Source organism: Taudactylus pleione, unplaced genomic scaffold, assembly GCF_031769625.1.
Source record: "Taudactylus pleione unplaced genomic scaffold, aTauple2 ptg000212l, whole genome shotgun sequence".
NCBI lineage: Eukaryota > Metazoa > Chordata > Amphibia > Anura > Myobatrachidae > Taudactylus > Taudactylus pleione.
In genome coordinates, this window is record NW_028284614.1 from 10,521,814 (window position 1) to 10,540,924 (window position 19,111).

Consider the following 19,111-nt stretch of genomic DNA (forward strand, 5'->3'; position numbering starts at 1 on the left):
CCTGTGCTTTGTGCACCTAATATGTACTGTGCTAGGGACTTCCTCACTCCTGGTGCACCTGCTCTGTACTGTGCTAGGAACTTCCCCACTCCTGGTACACCTACTCTTTACTGTGCTTGGTGCTTCTATTCTGTACTGTGCTAGGAACACCCTCACTCCCGGTCCACCTACTCTGTACTGTGCTAGGAACATGCTCACTCCCGGTGCACCTACTCTGTACTGTGCTAGGAACACCCTCACTCCTGGTACACCTACTCTTTACTGTGCTAGGAACACCCTCACTCACGGTGCACCTACTCTTTCCTGTGCTTTGTGCACCTAATATGTACTGTGCTAGGGACTTCCTCACTCCTGGTGCACCTGCTCTGTACTGTGCTAGGAACTTCCTCACTCCTGGTGCACCTACTCTGTACTGTGGTAGGAACAACCTCACTCCTGGTGCACCTACTCTATACTGTGCTAGGAATGTCCTCATTCCTGGCGCACCTACTCTGTACTGTGCTAGGAACTTCCTCACTCCTGGTACACCTACTCTTTACTGTGCTTGGTGCACCTACTCTGTACTGTGATAGGAACATCCTCACTCCCGGTGCACCTATTCTGTACTGTGCTAGGAACACCCTCACTCCCGGTGCACCTACTCTGTAGTGTGCTAGGAACACCCTCACTCCTGGTGCACCTACTCTGTACTGTGCTAGGAACATGCTCACTCCCGGTGCACCTACTCTGTACTGTGCTACCTCACTCCTGGTACACCTACTCTGTACTGTGCTAGGAACTTCCTCACTCCTGGTACACCTACTCTTTACTGTGCTTGGTGCACCTACTCTGTACTGTGCTAGGAACATGCTCACTCCCGGTGCACCTACTCTGTACTGTGCTAGGAACTTCCTCACTCCTGGTACACCTACTCTTTACTGTGCTTGGTGCACCTACTCTGTACTGTGCTAAGAACATCCTCACTCCCAGTGCACCTATTCTGTACTGTGCTAGGAACACCCTCACTCCTGGTGCACCTACTCTGTACTGTGATAGGAACATCCTCACTCCCGGTGCACCTACTCTGTACTGTGCTAGGAACACCCTCACTCCCGGTGCACCTACTCTGTACTGTGCTAGGAACACCCTCACTCCCGGTGCACCTACTCTGTACTGTGCTAGGAACTTCCTCACTCCTGGTCCACCTACTCTGTACTGTGATAGGAGCATCCTCACTCCTGGTGCACCTGCTCTGTAATGTGTTAGGAACACCCTCACTCCCGGTGCACCTACTCTGTACTGTGCTATGAACACCCTCACTCCTGGTGCACCTACTCTGTACTGTACTAGGAACTTCCTCACTCCTGGTGCACCTACTCTGTACTGTACTAGGAACTTCCTCACTCCTGGTGCACCTATACTGTACTATGCTAAGAACACCCTCATTCCTGGTGGAGTCACTATACAGTATACTTTGCCCACCTGGCTGGTTCAAGTTCATTGCTTTCTGGCTAGTTGGCTTCCTGCAGCTGCTCATTACATTACAATAAACATTACAACCACACCTGTGAGTTATTATGCCAGGAAGTGTATAGATATACTGTATATATAGATACATACTACTATGATCACAAATATTAAGGGTTGTGTTTATTTAAATATTCAGTGAAATTGTAAAAAAAAATTCCCTGGCTTTGCTTAAACTAATATAATAGAGTGTTAAAGAGGAGGCAAATGAAGGTGTTCCAGATTCACTAACCTACATGAATTTATTTCCAGTAACACAATGCTTCCTAAAATAGGAGCAGAGATTCAGAGGTGAACCGTATGCTGGTAATGAGATTTTTATGCAGAATTCTGGAGACTGTTTAATATGGTGTCAGGTTAATAAAGCATTTATGTCACCCAAATAGGCCGCCATTATATTAATGTGTGTGTGCCTGCTAACCCTACATATGCTGGGTCTATCTGGCTATGTTCCACCCTGCCTGTTGGTCAATATCGTATTAATTATTATTATTATTATTATTACCCTGAGCTCTGTTGGGTCCATATTGTTTTAATGTGTCGTTGTATATTACCCTTATATATGCTGAATTAATGTGAGGGTTTATAATAAGCCTCATATTAGTACAAAAAAAATCTTGTTTCATATCATTGCCAATTTAAATTCTGCGAGCAAACCCACCGACAAAGTCTTTAGAAAGTTGCCGTTTAGTAAATATACATATGAGAGTTTGATACTGGAGGGTCCCCAATGGCACAGGATAGTTATAGGCATCTCCTGTAGTTACTAACACTACTCTGTAAGAAATAAACTTCATTCATTCAACTTTCATTCCATATACATTCACTGAGATTGACTATGTCAGCACCTTGGACAGTTCACTGGCAATATTGGACCTCATTCAGACCCGCTCGCTAGCGCTGTGCGCTTGCAAGCGGCCCGATGGTTTGCGAATGCGCATGCTTCATTCTGCGCGTGTGCGAACTGCTCTGTGCGATCGCTGGCCGCTTGCTCGCCCAGCAAAGATAGCCCAGTGAAATGAGTGACAGGAGAGGATGTTTGTGGGTGGTAACAGGGGCAGGACACTAATAACGGGGTGTGGAGGTGCGAACGCAGGCGTGCCTGGGTGTTTCAACGCCGTTTTTAAGGTGTGCATAATTAACAGGCAGCATCATAGTACACGCCACATGCCTGTTTTTTACACTGAAGTCCTCGCAGTGCTTGCGGCAGGGTAAGACAACCACAAGTGCTGCGATCGTTTTCGATTGTGCTCGATGTACCAATTTTTAATACACTTTCTGGAGAGGACGTGTGCCAGTGGGCGTCTCTGCATACGCTAATGGGTGTCTGCATACACAGAGCGATCGCTCGTACAGCCAAAGTGGGCGTGCTTATGTCTTGACGAGCGATCGCTTCCCATGCCGTCACTTTGACAAATTTGCATATGCAGGATGCGAGCGATCGCATCTTGCGAGCGGGTCTGAATGAGGTCCATAATGCGACAGCAGCAGACTCTTTACGAGACTAAGAGCCATATTCAATTGCTGGCGAAAAGTCCCGGACTTTTCGTATGCCGGAGTTTTCGCCGTCATCGTCAGTTTTGCCTCCGGAAAAGTATCGCGCTCGTCACTGCGATTCGGCCTATTCAATTGCAAAGGACGCTAGAACGCATCCCGGCGAAACTGAGATCAGCGAAAAGTACTGTCAGATTTGGGGAAATCAGCCTGTCACCCCCCAAAAGATGGACTGACATGGGGGATCACTATGGATACCCCCAAATAGCCCTGCTGAAGGTATTTGGGGTGCTTAAATGCTCCCCTGGTGCTATTTAGCGTCTTTGCACAAGTGGTGAAGAATAGCATTTAGCAGTTTTTTATTGGAAAATTAAGCAGTCCCAGCAAATTTGGGGTACATGAAAATGGGTGTAAGCATGGTTAAAAATCGCTAAAGTGCGTTTTTAATAATCCTAAAAAAATGCACCTTCAGCAAGCACCTGCAATCAAAAAAACAGGATGGGCATATTTCGGGGACCCCCTGGAGTCGATTTTGATAGTTTCTAAGTTTGTCCCCCAACTTTGTTTGTTTTTTCGCCCCCAAAACGAAAGTACTTCTTTTGGGGTGTTCTAAAGTATTTTATTAATTTTTTTTTGACACAGTTTACCTTTGGGGGACTGTCCCAGGCCTGCAGGGGTGTTCCCGCTACTTTGCACCCCAAACCCCCAATTCTGCACTTTTTTCTGCCTCCTTTCTGTGGCGAATCTTGTCCGCTGGTTACAAGGCGCAGACTTTTTTGCACCGGCGGAAAGTCTTTGCAATTGAATATGGGAAAAAGTTCTCACCTGGTGAAATGACGTCACCGGTGAGAACTTTCCACCGATCTCTGCTTTTTGCCGGCAGTTGAATACAGCCCTAAGGGGCATATTCAATTGGGTGCGAAAAGTCGAGAACTGTCGAGAACTTTTCGCCTGCCGAGGTTTTCGCCGTCATCACTGGTTTTCCATGTGGAAAAGTATCGCGCGTATTCAATTAGAAAATCGTCGAAAACGCCACCCGGCGAATTCGGACTTTGTGAAAAGTACTGTAAAAACTGTGGAAAATGGTCTGTACCCCCCGAAAAGCTGCACTAACATAGGGGATCACTATAGGGGTGTCCAGAATTCATGGGGCACTACATAGTTTGACGGCCGCCTGTTAGTTTTATTTCGGTTAGTTTGCTCTATATTCTAAATAAGGTACGGATTTTTAAAAAATATTATTAGGAGACATGAAATAATAATAATGGTGGTAGGCAGAGCATGGTTAGTAGTACTCACATTGATATAGGTGCAATGTATATTTGCTAAGTAGGAGCGTAGCTGAGACTGGAGCTTCCCATAGGTGTCCCCACTCCCGTGACAGCTGCTTGGGGCAGTAATTGCAGTAATAAGCTGTGCACTCTGTGGAATCTCACTCTTGCACATTTAGGGCCTGATTCATAGCCGTGCGCTCTTTCAGAGCGCTCGCTCTGAATCAGTGCCCGCCTATTGTATTTTTAGAGCGGCCTCCTGGCCGATCGCATAGCTGTGGGTGACCACCCACAGCTAGTGCGAGCGGCCAGGATGATGGTCGCGATGGTCAAGACCAACGCGACCATCAGACTTGCGACGAGACCCTTGTGGTAGGCGCCTCCGTCTGGGCAGCCACGCCCTCGGCACGCCCACCAAAGGGGGCGTGCTGTCACTCAACATCGACAGCACGCCCCCTTTGTAGCGAGACCCGGAGCGACAGCTTGCCCGTCGCTATCCGGGTCTCGCGCATGCGCACGACGGAGCCGCCAACGTCGTGCGCATGCACACTGGGCCAACATCGACCCGCTTGCGAGCGCTCAGTGCTCGCGAGCGGGTCTGAATCAGGCCCTTATTCTGTCAGTTTAAGTTAAATGATCAGAATATATAATAAAATCTCCTCTATTGACTGATAATGATTCAAAGGAGATAAAAGTTAGATCCTAGGTGTTATACATAAATAAAGCAGTGCAAAAGGAGCTACCCCTTAATGTCAGCATTCTATTCCCCCAATGGGACCTCAACACACAGTGTGATACTGCCACTGTTTACTGGGCCTGATTCAGAGGCGCTCGCAAAAAGCGAGCGCTCGCCTGAATCAGGGCGAGCGCTGTTTTTTTTAGGAGCGGCCTCCTGGCCGCTCGCATAGCTGTGGGTGACCACCCACAGCTATAGCGAGCGGCCATGATGATGGTCGCAATGGTCAAGACCATCGCGACCATCGGGCTTGCGACCAGAACCTTGTGGTAGGGTCTCATTCATCGCAAGCCCCAGAGAGCTTTCGGCTCTAACAGAGCCGGAAGCTCTCCACTGACATCACTCGTGATGTTGATGGGGCTGCCCCCAAACGGCAAGCCTCCGCTAGCCGGGTCTCGCGAATGCTTACGACGGAGCCTGCTCTGTCGTGCGCATGCGCTGTGGGCCACCATCGACACGGTTGCGAGCGCTCAGCGTTTGCGAACGGGTCTGAATCAGGCCCACTGTTTTTCTCTTCACTTCAGTATTTCCCTACAGGTTGGCCATACCCCACTGGCACAGTTCAGTACATGTGCTTTCTCCGGGCACCATGGTTCCATGTTACTCCTCTGGTTCTAGTACCCCTAATAAAGCTATTCTGGTTTTTTTTTATCCAAAAGCTTGCTATTAGCATCTTTGCATAAGTGGTGAAGAATGGCATTAAGCAATATTTTTTTCATCAAAATAACTAGTCTCAGCAAATTTGGGGTACATGAAAATGGGGGCTAGCATATTTTGAAGTTGCTAATGTGAAGTTTTAAAATACATAAAAAATCCACCTGCTGCAAGCACCTGCAACCTTAAATACACCTGGGGCATACTTGGGGACCCCCCTGGAATCTATTTAGTTAGTTTTTAAGTTTGTCCCCCAACTTTTTTTTTTCCGTCACCAAAATGAAAGTACTTTTTTTAGGTGTTTTTTTTCAACTTTTTTTTGACACAGTTTACCTTTGGGGGCCTGTCCCAAGGGTGCCGGGTGGTTCCTGCAAGTTTGCACCCCAAAACCCCAATTCTACACTTTTTTCCGCCTGCTTTCATAGGTAAATCTTTTTCGCCGATTCTAATGCATTGACTTTCCACACCGGCAAAAAGTCTTTGGAATTGAATACAGGGATAAGTTTTCGCATTGCGAAATGACGTCACCGGCGAAACTTTTCACCGAAAATGGCTTTTCGCTCCTAATTGAATATGCCCTAAGCTGAGTATGAACCATACGATGGTACAACCCAGGGACTACGCTACGATGTAATTATGCATTGCGCACGTGGTACACACTGCATGATCCGGTGTATGACAGCTTGATGTGTCATTACTTGCTACAGCAACGCCTCATTCATTGTATTGTCCCTCTGCTGTGCTATGAACAACCATTGTGAACGACGGATCAGCGTAAACACTATACAATGTGTACGATATATTGTTCCAATCCACGTCAAAGCGATATATCGCACAATAGCGTATAGTGGCACCTACCATTGGTTGATGTAGTCCTGCTGCTTATGTGAGTGTTATGATGGATGCAGCAATGTGTATGAACCATGGGCCTGATTCAGAGCCGGTCGCTATTTGCGCTCGCTCGTCCAGAAAATAGGGGTGGCTATTCAAATGAACCGTTCGCTGTTTGCGGTCTGTTCACGCCTCTATGTCTGAACGAGCGAACAAAACTTGCGGTCGTTTTTTGGGAAACTACGCCCCCTGGCCGCTCGCATCCTACGTCATGTCCGCTATTTATTAGATTAATCGAGTACATTGACCAGGGTATGAGCTGCTCGCTATTCTTGTGGTTGGTTTTTGCTACCACAATCTTGCGAGCAGTTCTGGCTCTAAAATAACCCAGTGACGTGGTCAGTGACGCTGCTGTTTTAAATATGCACACCCATAAAACGCCCGTTTTGACCTTTAAGCACGCCTGCGATCGGATCTCCACTCCCCGTTTTCAAGCACCTTCCCCTGTTACCACCCACATACGCCTCATTCTGTCACTCAAAATAGCAGGCATTCGCTATTTTGCGAGCACACGAATTTCGGCCGCACTGAGTGGTTCGCGCATGCGTATTACGATCCGTACGCATGCGCAGTTGGGCAAACATCGCTCGGAGCGAACGAGCAGCCACTTGCGTTCGGCTCTGAATCAGGGCCCATGTCCTTGTCCTGCAGTGTTTTGTACTGTATGTCGCTGTGTTCTAGTTCTGCCCATTTGTAAGGCGCTGCGGAACCCTTGTGGTGCCATAAAAATAAAGGATGATTATAATGCTAAGGACGGCATATGCAAGAGGATACCGGCGCTGCTGTCCTTTAGGTACAAATACAAGAAAAACACCACGCAGATCGTGCCCTGATTGGATAAGAACCCATGACCCCAACGCTGTGAGTCAGCAGTGCTGACATAGGAGCTCATTCAGACCCGCTCGCAAGATGCGATCGCTCGCTGGCCAAAAGGGGCCGGATATTTAAATTAAGCGCTCGCACTGCGTCGCGTAAGGATTCCCACTGTGTATTAGCGAGTTACAGCAAAGTGCGCTCGCAAGTGTCTGTAGACGCCCCCTTGCCTCTCGCAACACACGTCATCTCCGGGAAATGTATGATTAATCGGGACCATCGTGAGCCATCGGAGCAGCTCGCAGTCCTTGAGGTTGCCTTTCCCCGCCGCAAGTACTGCGATCAGTGTGGGCAGAAAAATACATGCAGGTGACGTGTACAATGACGCTACTTTGCTAATTATGCACGCCCGTTAAACGGCGTTTTGGGGGACTGACACTCCTGCATTCGCAACACCATTCCCCTGTTCACAAGCACCTTCCCCTGTTACCACCCACAAACGGCTCTATCTGTCACTCAAAGCAGCGACCTGATAGTGGCTTACGAGCTACCAAAATCAGATCACAACAAATGGCTTACGCATGCGAGCTGCAAATTATACGCATGCGCAGATGGGCGAAAATCGCTCCCAGCGAGCAATCGCGCCTTAGTGAGCGGGTCTGAATCGGGTCCATAAGCCTTGTTGAAAAAAGAAGCCTCTCAGCCTCTGCAGCCCATAGGCACAGGGCTACTTTGCCTAATGCTAACGTTACTGTATGTACTGTAGCCACTGGTGTTTAATTTGCCTTTAGAAATGCAAATGGAAATGCAAAGGCCCCGTCTGCATACGTGTGTTGTACTTACTTTTACAACACTTCCTAATGCGTCTATTATACGCCACTGGGTATGAGGGCCTGATTCAGAGCCACTCGTAAGCGGCCGCTCGTTCATTCCGAGCGATGTTTGCCCAACTGCGCATGCGTACGGATCGTAATACGCATGCGCGAACCAGTCAGTGCGGCCGAAAATCGTTTGTTCGCTAAATAGCGAATGCCTGCTATTTTGAGTGACATGAGGAGGCGTATGTGGGTGGTAACGGGAAGGTGCTTGAAAACGGGGAGTGGAGATCCGAACGCAGGCGTGCTTAAAGGTCAAAACGGGCGTTTTATGGGTGTGCATAATTAATACAGCAGCGTCATTGACAACGTCACTGGGTTATTTTATAATCAGAACTGCTCGCAAGATTGCGGTAGGAAAAACCAACCACAAGAATAGCGAGCAGTTCATACGCTGGTCGATGTACTCGATTAATCTAATAAATAGCGGACATGACGTAGGATGCGAGCGGCCAGGGGGCGTAGTCTCCAAAAAAACGACCGCAAGTTTTGTTCACTCGTTCAGACATAGAGGCGTGAACAGACCGCAAAGAGCAAACGGTTCATTTGAATAGCCAGCCCTATTTTTAGAACGAACGACCGCAAATAGCGTCCGGCTCTGAATCAGGCCCTGAGGCTTAAAACTGGTCCAGAACATCATCATACGGTAGTTGTTATTAATTAAACTTGGCCCATACTTTATTTCCTCTGCGTAGAATCCTGTACTTGTCATTTATTAATAACAATCACCATATATGATATGACCCATGTACAGAATGCTCCCGGAATAATTTCCTAGTCACACTTATAATTCGATACAATATACAAAAAGAAACCATTAAACAGTCTCATTTTAGTCGGCAGCCAGATCATGTGACTGCAGAATGAATCTTGTTATAACCCCACCGAAATGCCATATTCTCATTTTCCTCTCTTGTTTCCATACAATAGCTACTGGTTTCATAATCATCTGTTTTGTGCCTTTCTCCAACGCACTGGAATAGAACACAATAGATTATACTATAACGGAGAGTATAATGAGATGAGGGGGTAGGTTCTCTCCCAGGTGTCACTGATAGACAATACCAGACAGCAATTACATCTCTCATGGTCCCGGCATCTTTGCTGTTTTTTTTTTAACATATGTCCTCAATAAACAGACCACACCCACTTGTGTCACATGACTTATTGTGAAAGCGTTGCATGGATAACTTTGGAGCTGATTCAGAATCGTACACCAGTAGCATTGCTGCGTCTTTGTATGCAGCAGCGATGCTAAAATATTCTAATGCCGCAGGAGGCGTCCGAGAACAAAAGACGCCTCCTGTCGGCATCACAGATCTGAGTGGTGCGCCTGTCGGTCTCGATGGTCGCAGTCGTCAACAGTAATCGCCCATCTGAGTAAGTCTAAGCTCGGAATGGGCGACGGAGCTCCTCTGCCGGGGGCCAATCTGTATCGGACATGCCTTAGCTTTGGGGAACGGTCAATGTAGCCACCCATTCGCCCTCGAAGGGCAGCAGCCGGTCAATCAGGCTGCAGCATCCAGGGCGCTATGACCAGGATCGAAGTTGCGTCGCAGCACTGCAGCCCCAGCGCATGTCCAGTCCCCCAAAATATTGGTCAATTGCGACCGATAGGGGACTGCGTACATCTCTGAATCCAGCCACAATCAGGCCCCATATCTGAAGCAAAAACGCACCTAGGTATAAGCAACCTTGGGCCTGATTCAGAGCCGTTCGCTATTTGTGGTCGTTCGTTCAAAAACAAGGGGTGGCTATTCAAATGATCCGTTCGCAAATTGCAGTCTGTTCCCACCTCTAAGTCTGAACGAGCGAGCAAAACATACGCTCGTTTTTTTGATAAAAACGCCCCCTGGCCGCACGCACCATACGTCATGTCCGCTATTTATTAGATTAATCGAGTACATCGTACAGCGTATGAACTGCTCGCTATTCTTGTGGTTGGTGTTTTCAACCGCTATTTTGCGAGCAGTTCTGAGTTAAAAAAAAACAAGTGACGTGGTCAATGACGCTGCTGTATTAATTATGCACTCCCTTAAAACGCCCGTTTTGACCTTTAAGCACGCCTGCGTTCGGATCTCCACTCCCCGTTTTCAAGCACCTTCCCCTGTTACCACCCACATACGCCTCATTCTGTCACTCAAAATAGCAGGCCCTCGCTATATTGCGTACCAACAATTTTCGGCCGCACTGACTGGTTCGCGCATGCGTACTAAAAACCGTACGCATGCGCAGATGTGCGAACATCGCTCGGAACGAGCGTACTGCCGCTAGCGAGTGGCTCTGAATGAGAGCCCTTGTGCCTAATTGTAAGAGACAAACTTAGCAGTCGTCACATTTTGGTTTGAAAGTTAAGAAGTTTGTCAGTAAAAATGGCAACTTCAGAACTTTTTATTCACCATTTTGGTTTATCCATTTTAGGATCAAATTCAAAGTCACGGACACTGTTTCCTGGGAGCAATTTCTAAAGAGATTCCAGGGACTCGGTTGTATTGAAAACGGACAAACTCTGCCAATTCGGCCAAATCACAGGTAATGACTCCTTGTACCCTTTAATAAACATTGTTTGCGCATTGTCAACATACAGTGGTGCAGGAAAGTTTGTGAACCCTTCATTTTCTATATTTCTGCTGAAATTTGGCCTAAAACCACTTCAGATTTTCACACAAGTCCTAAACGTAGATAAAGAGAAACTAAATCAAACAAATGAGACCAAAAAAATTAGACACGCTCATTTTTTTTTTAATTGAGGAAAATGATCCAATATCACATATCTGTGCGTGGCAAAAGTATGTGAACCTTTAGGCTTAGCAGATATTTTAAAGGTGAAATTAGAGTCAGGTCATTTCAATCTATGGGATGACAATCAGGTGTGAGTAGACAACCTGTGAAAATCTGATGTTCACAACACATGTTTGTGGATGTGGATCATACCACGAACAAAGGAGATTTCTGGGGACCTCAGAAGAAGAGTTGTTGATGTTCATCAGACGTTCAAGCATCACTGTATGCCATATAACTAGCTGAAGGCTCTGGGGGTGATCCTGAGTTGAGGGACACAGATTGCACTTGCATGGAGATCAGTGACATTTCTAAAGACATTTCTCATTGGTAATGGGGATGGGGGGTGGCTACAAGTCGTGGGTGTGTCGTTGTCAGCACTGACACCCGCGGCCATGGTGAGACTGACATTCTGCATCTGCCATCGGCGGTGCAATGACTGATGGTCAGGTTAATGGTCTGTGAATAGTGCATCTTTGTACGCATATCCGGGGAATCGTGACGCAGATGTTGGGCCTCTCAATAGGACTGCTACGGCAACTGTGTCTAACTCAGAATCGCCCTCTCTGTCACTGAAGACTACAGATCATCGCAGTTTCATAGGTGAAGCACATGGGGCATGACTCAGGGGTGCACGCAGTTCATAGTTCATGTGCAGAACTGATTTCTCATGGATTCTTCTTGTGTATTTCCATGCAACATACTGAGCAAAACCTTCAACGCCCACTCTACATATGTGTGCAGTGCTCAACTGCGTTGGTGGATCCGATTGATGACATCGACTTCTCGAGCAACCCCTGCCTGGTGCACAGCCTCCCTTGTAACTTCCTCAAGATATAGCCAATGTGGCTGCGGTGCTGCGAAAGAAAAAACGTCTGCATGCCGAAATACACCCATGACATTCCCATAACACGCCCATGAAACTCCCATAACACGCCCATGTCACTCCCATAACACGCCCATGACACTCCCATAACACGCCCATGACACTCCCATAACATGCCCATAATACGCCCATGACACTCCCATAACACGCCCATGACACTCCCATAACACACCCATGACATTTCCATGACACTCCCATAACACACCCATGACATTTCCATAACACGCCCATGACACTCCCATAACACACCCATGACACTCCCATAACACACCCATGACACTCCCATAACACGCCCATGACACTCCCATAATACACCCATGACACTCCCATAATACACCCATGACATTTCCATAACAAGCCCATGACACTCCCATAACACGCCCATGATACTCCCATGACACTCCCATGACACGCTCATAACACGCCCATAATACACCCATGACACTCCCATAACACGCCCATGACACTCTCATAACACGCCCATAATGCACCCATAACACGCCCATGACACTCTCATAACACGCCCATGGCACTCCCATGATACTCCCATAACACGCCCATGACACTCCCATAACACACCCATGATACTCCCATAACACGCCCATGACACTCCCATGACACGCCCATGACACTCCCATGACATTCCCATAACACACCCATGACACTCCCATAACACGCCCATGACACTCCCATGACACTCTCATAACATGCCCATGACACGCCCATAACACTCCCATGACACTCCCATAACACGCTCATGACACTCCCATAACACGCCCATGACACTCCCATAACACGCCCATGGCACTCTCATAACACACCCATGACACTGCCATAACACGCCCATGACACTCCCATAACACGCCCATGACACTCCCATGACACTCTCATAACATGCCCATAACACTCCCATGACACTCCCATAACACGCCCATGACACTCCCATAACACGCCCATGGCACTCTCATAACACACCCATGACACTGCCATAACACGCCCATGACACTCCCATAACACGCCCATGACACTCCCATAACACGCCCATGACACTGCCATGACACTCCCATAACACGCCCATGACACTCCCAAAAGACACCCATGACACCTCCTCTTTTTGCAATGACTTTAGGTCACCTCTCAGTCTCCACCCAGAAAACAACCATGGTTCACAGATGCTGCCTCAAGTCGTAGTGATGTCGTACACAAATGCATACACACATTGGTTCGCACGTGTGCAGAGGGTTTTCAGTAGGAAAAAATGCGCACACATCGGAATCATTTTAATATCATCGTTTCTAAAAACTAGTATTAACTGTATTATAGTACTAAAAAAATTCCACTTTGATGAATAATTATTCTAGCATTGATTACTCTGCTGTATAACTGACTTTACAATTCTAACCAAGCAGGTTCATACTGCCAGATGTTACATACTGTAGTGAAATTGTTTCCTGCCATTCAGTTTCATGATCATCACTGTTTGAGTGCTCAGTAATGCTGCATAGAGCGGCCACACAGCAGGTTCCTGCTAAACAGTGATATAACACAAAGCAGATGTCAATGGGAGCTATAACAAAGACAGGAGAGTGAAGCAGTTCTATTACGTTAGTAATGGAGTCAGAAGTTTGCAAGTCGCCGCAATCTGCGTATATTTTTTGTTGAGTTTGCTTTTCGGGAAAGTCCCGACAGCATAAGACCGGAAGGCATCCAAATCCTGATCGGTAAGTAGACTATCTAACCCTAACCCTCCCTTAGGGGTGCCTATTCCTAACCTCCACCCCCCCTTGTACCTAACCCTAACCCCCCTCTAAGTGCCTAAACCTAATCCCCCGTTCCCGCAGCCTAAACCTAAGTCTCCGGGGGGGGGGTGCCTAACCCTAACCCCCCCTTTCCCTAGCCTAACCCTTCCGGGGTTTCCTACCGCTGAGTCCCTCCCACCGGGATCCCCCAACCTCCCCCCCCCCGGAATTAAGGCAGCCGGCCTCCCGATTGTATACCCTCTGAACACTCCTGTCTTCTTTGCTTCCTCACCACATGAAAAAGAAGCACGAGAAAAAACAATGGCGCCAAAATAGGCTTATGGTGCGTACACATGGGACGATTAAAATGCTCGATATGAGCAATAACGATATCGATCATATCGTTCATAGCGTGCATTTTTTGGTCCCTTCCAACCCACCAACGACCTGCGATGCGCGGGCACATATGGTTGGATAACGATATCGGCCATCACCCATGCATGCAGTCCAACCTGGTCGATATCGACCAGGCTACTATAGGGACCCACAATCGTGGGTCGTTGGTGGGTTGGTGGTGTGCTGGATGATCGATATTGACCAGGCTACTATAGGGACCCGCATTTGTGGGTCTTTGGCCATCGTTGGTGGGTTGGTGGGGTGCTGGATGATCGATATCGATCATCCAGCACTCCTGGAAGGTGCAGGACGATCAGACAGCGATGTCGTTATCACTGATCTGTTACATTAATACAAAATAGTGGTTGCTTGTATGAACTTAATAATTTTTCACATGTGCGTGTAAAGGGAGGGGATTACTCTGGACTAGAGAAAAAATGTTCCCTCCAGCACACTGCAAAAAAACAGCAAAAAGACTTGAATACTACATGATAATAGAAATTCAGAGAACTTTGTTGCATATACTGTATTTGCAAATACATGGTTGGGCTGCGTCAATGCTCCTCTGTACCAGAGTCCCTAATCGCTACATAATAACAGCACCCACTCTGGGTCATAATTGCATGCTGTTATGTCACATGATAATAGCACATACATAGATATATTTAAGTTGAGAGCCCACTTACCTGAAGGTACCCCAGAGACCTCCAAATAGCACTACAGTTACATTGTACTGTTGTTAGTGGGGCATGGTGACACTGCAAGGTTAGTTTCAGTATAGGCAGCCATATAGGTGCACTAAAGAGGTATAAAGAAAGTTTTATTGTGCATTACTCATAGTTTTGCATATAACATTATTGCCCTCCTAAATTGCACTTCATTATAGTTCATGTTCGTTGCCTCATCTAGAACACCGGTGTCAATGCAGAATACCACAGACCTATTGAGAAAGGAGGGGGGGGGGGGCACAGTGAGATAAGTCACACCTCTATTTATCAGTGACTGGTGAGCTCAGGGCCGGTGTCCAATTATTTGATCTTCACTGTTTTTCAAAGTTTTTTTATCCTATTTCATCGGCCGATTAAACAGGATTATTCGTGCAATACTGAGCGCAGTTTCCCGATTATGGAGTGTGCAGAGCAGGTCCTGCGTGATCTGATTGACAGGCAGAGGCGTAACTAGGGTATTTGGAGCCCAGGGCAAAATGTAAAAATGGACACCCCCCCCCTATGTGCGTGTGAAAATGGGCGTGGTCAGAAGGGCGTGGTCACTTGAAAATGGGCGTGTCAGAATGACACACCCTTTTCTCGTCACTCTGCACCTTAATGCAGTGCCCCTTATACAGTCATCCGTATGCAGTGCCCTTTATATAGTGTCCCCAGTAGTAGTCCCACCCATGCAGTGTCCCCAGTAGTGGTACCCCCTATGCAGTGCCCTTTATATAGTGCCCCCAGTAGTAGTCCACCCCATATGCAGTGCCCCCAGTAGTGATCCCCCATATGCAGTGCCCCTTATACAGTGCCCCTTGTAGTGGTCCTCACCATTTAGTGCCCACAGTAGTGGTCCCCCCAGTGCAGGGGCCCTTGTGCACCAGTAGTAAGCCCCTTATATAGTGCCCCCAGTAGTGGTCCACCTTATTTAGGTCCCCAGTAGTGATCCCCCCCTATCCAGTGCCCCTTATACAGTTCCCCCTGTAGTGGTCCTCCCTATTTAGTGCCCCCAGTAGTGGTCCCCCAGTTCAGTGGCCCTTGTGCCCCTAGTAGTAAGCCCCTTACATAGTGCCCCCAGTAGTAGCCCCCCCCCATTCAGTGCCCCCAGTAGTGGTCCCCCTTATTCAGGCCCCCAGTAGTGATCCCCCCTATCCAGTGCCCCTTATACAGTTCCTCCTGTAGTGGTCCTCCCTATTTAGTGCTCCCAGTAGTGGTCCCTACAGTGCAGTGCCCCCAGTAGTAAGCCCCCCCAGTAGTAGTCCCCAATAGAGGTCTCCCTTACCGATGCCTCCAGTAGGGGCCTGTCCCTGGCTCCTACCGCCGTTACCTGGAGAGCTGCACCAGCAACAGCAGCCCAATGCGCAGGGAGGACTTCTTAAAAAACAAGCCTACAAGCCTTCCCTGCGCATCGTCCCTATATGTGACATTTTACAGTACACGAAGGGGTAGAGGGATCAAACGTTCTAAACAGAAGAAGTGGGCAATGCCTCCACTTGTCCTCTATGCAAGGTTTAATACATCTCCCCATAAGGCGTCCATAACTTTATTGCAATTAAAAACAATATAACAACTTACAACTAACTTATACTAAAATAAAGACACAGACACAGACTGCTTTGGTTAAATGGTCATAACTTGAAGGTATGACCCTGAGCTTTTCATTTACTTTTGGACGGCAAAGAAGGTTGCTACAAACACTCAGCTCCAGCCATATGTTACTTAACCAATATTAGGGAGCGACTGATACGCCCCCCCTGTGGTCATTGTAAGCTGAGCTGTGAAGACTCACAACCCCCTATATAACTGCATAGTATGAGCGTGTCCGCAGAGACGGACGCCCAAAGTCCTCCGCAAAGGTAGGTCATACTATGACCCTTCAAAGGAAATGTGCTCCACAGCTTTTTCTTACACCTTACGTGGCCGCTGGTTTGTAGCACCTTCCCGCCCAAAATAATAATATAACATAGTGTTAGTAAGAACACAACATATGAAGAGCATAAGAAATAGATAGGGGAGGGAGGGACAAACACCGTCCAGAAAGGAAGTTGCTGGGCGTACACCAGCCTTATAAAGTCCACATATACCACTCCCACAAGCTCATTACATGGGGCCTGATTCAGAGCCGGACGCTATTTGCGGATGCTCGTCCAGAAAAAGGGGCTGGCTATTTAAATTAACCGTACGCTCTTTGCGGTCTGTTCACGCCTCTATGTCTGAACGAGCGAACAAAACATGCCAACGTAATTTTGAAAAAAACGCCCCCTGGCTGCTCGCATCATACGTCATGTCCGCTATTTATTAGATTAATCGAGTACATCGGACGGCGTATGAACTGCTCGCTATTCTTGTGGTTGGTTTTTCCTACCACAATCATGCGAGCAGTTCTAACTATAAAACAACCAAGTGACGTGGTCGATGACGCTGCTTTAGTAATTATGCACACCCTTAAAACGCCCGTTTTGACCTTTAGGCACGCCTGCGTTCTGATCTCCACTCCCCGTTTTCAAGCACCTTCCCCTGTTACCATCCACAAACGCCTCATTCTGTCACTCAAAATAGCAGGCATTCGCTATTTAGCGAGCACACGATTTTCGGCCGCACTGACTGGTTCGCACATGCGTATTAAAATCCATACGTATGCGCAGTTGTGCGAACATCGGTCGGAAAGAACGAGCGGCCGCTTACAAGCGGCTCTGAATCAGGCCCATGGTCAGAATTAACCAACCAAATAAACCCCTCAAACTACTCTACCTAGCAACAGTTGACCAAAATTCTAACCAATTACAAAAAAACTAAGGACTCTTATATAGTCTTAAGCTTATTCAGCTCTCGTCTCATCTTAATGAAGTGAGTATTCTACCAAGGTTTAGTGTTTATAAGAATGTATAAAAATGAATTCCCTATAAACTGCAATAAAACAATAAAGCTGTGTTATTAGTTGTGTTAGGAAAACTGTCTTTTAGTATATTTTAGATGTTTCTTTGAATTGTCCCATGGATTACCAGGACTGAACTGTCTATTCCATGCCCACCATTATATCTTAGGATCAGTTCGGTGAAAGACAGACATGTACATTACTCAAACGATCACATCCTTCAGAAACTCCACCAGCACTTTCAGGAGTCGTACCCCTCCCTAAAACAGGCCTTCCTTATACTTGATGAGGTAAGTGACGAAGTCATCCACCAACCACTCTACTTACCCAACTACACATATGCCAAACAAGTGTGACTAGGTTCATTTTACCATTCACTAATATACGTATATATCTTTCCCTAATATCACAGAAGTTGAGATGACTTTGTTATTATGTGCAGTCATTGCATAAAGCTAGTGTTCTCTGTTATCAGCCATATTAGATTCTAAAAGATATCATGTTCTATACTACTCTTCCCAAAATTATATCTGAGTGTATATTTACTAAAGTGCGGGTTTATAGGGAATCAATATGTAATAGCGCCGGCAGCATGGCCTAACCCTAACCCTCCTTTAGGGGTGCCTAACCCAAACCTCCCCCCTAGTGCCTAACCCTAATCCCCCCTCTAAGTGCCTAAATCTAACCCTCCCTTCCCCGCAACCTAAACCTAAGTCTCCCTGGGGGATGCCTAACCCTAACCCCTCCTTTCCCTAGCATAAACCTAACCTTCCGGGGGGTGCCTAACCTTAAGTCCCCCCCGGGAACCCTAAAACCGATCCCTCCCCCCCCCCCCCCTGTGGCTGTCTGCGCCCGGCTTACCTTCGTTCTGTATGCCGGACATCAGGATCCCGGCGTAGGTCTAATGACAGGCATCGGGATTTCGACGTCTGTCATTAGTACCTTGCCGGGATTTGACAGTCGGGAAGCCGCCGGTCGTCATTTCGACCGTCTGCTTCCTGACTGCATCCCGTATCCCGTTTATAGAAGTGGAGAAGTTGCCCATAGCAACCAATCAGATTCTAGCTATTATCTTCTAGAAGGTGTTCGATAAATAAGTAGAATTTATACCCCATGGTGTCTATAGAATAAACCACATTCACCATTGTTACCATCTTACCTCATGTAACTTCAGTTCTGCTCCGTTCTTAAAACTATTGTATGCACAGCTGGTAAAATGTGTTTTCAGTGGATTTTTATTTTATTATTATTATTCGTTTTTAATTGGGCATCTTACATTTTAGATTTGCCGTACAAGTACAATGTACCAGTCGCCTACACCCAGCGGCTCTGTATCAGTACATGCTTACCCGCGCTGTGTATCGGTAACCGGTAGATTTGAATACAATGAGCAGCATAATACTGTACGTGCTATAAGCACAGGGTAATTAAGCACTTGGGACTGCAGAGCTCTTGGTTGATACCTTTCGGTAGCAGTGTTCTGT

The 19,111-nt window shown here is 47.2% G+C and overlaps 1 protein-coding gene across 1 annotated transcript in view; it reads left to right on the forward strand.

Annotated features, from left to right (window-relative positions):
• Positions 1-19,111, forward strand: part of EFCAB6 (EF-hand calcium binding domain 6) — a 174,060-nt gene that overhangs the window by 63,950 nt on the left and 90,999 nt on the right. The window contains exons 10-11 of the mRNA XM_088478314.1: positions 10,662-10,772; positions 17,797-17,917. Coding sequence (XP_088334440.1) covers positions 10,662-10,772; positions 17,797-17,917 — 232 coding nt within the window. The remainder of the gene's footprint in view (positions 1-10,661; positions 10,773-17,796; positions 17,918-19,111) is intronic.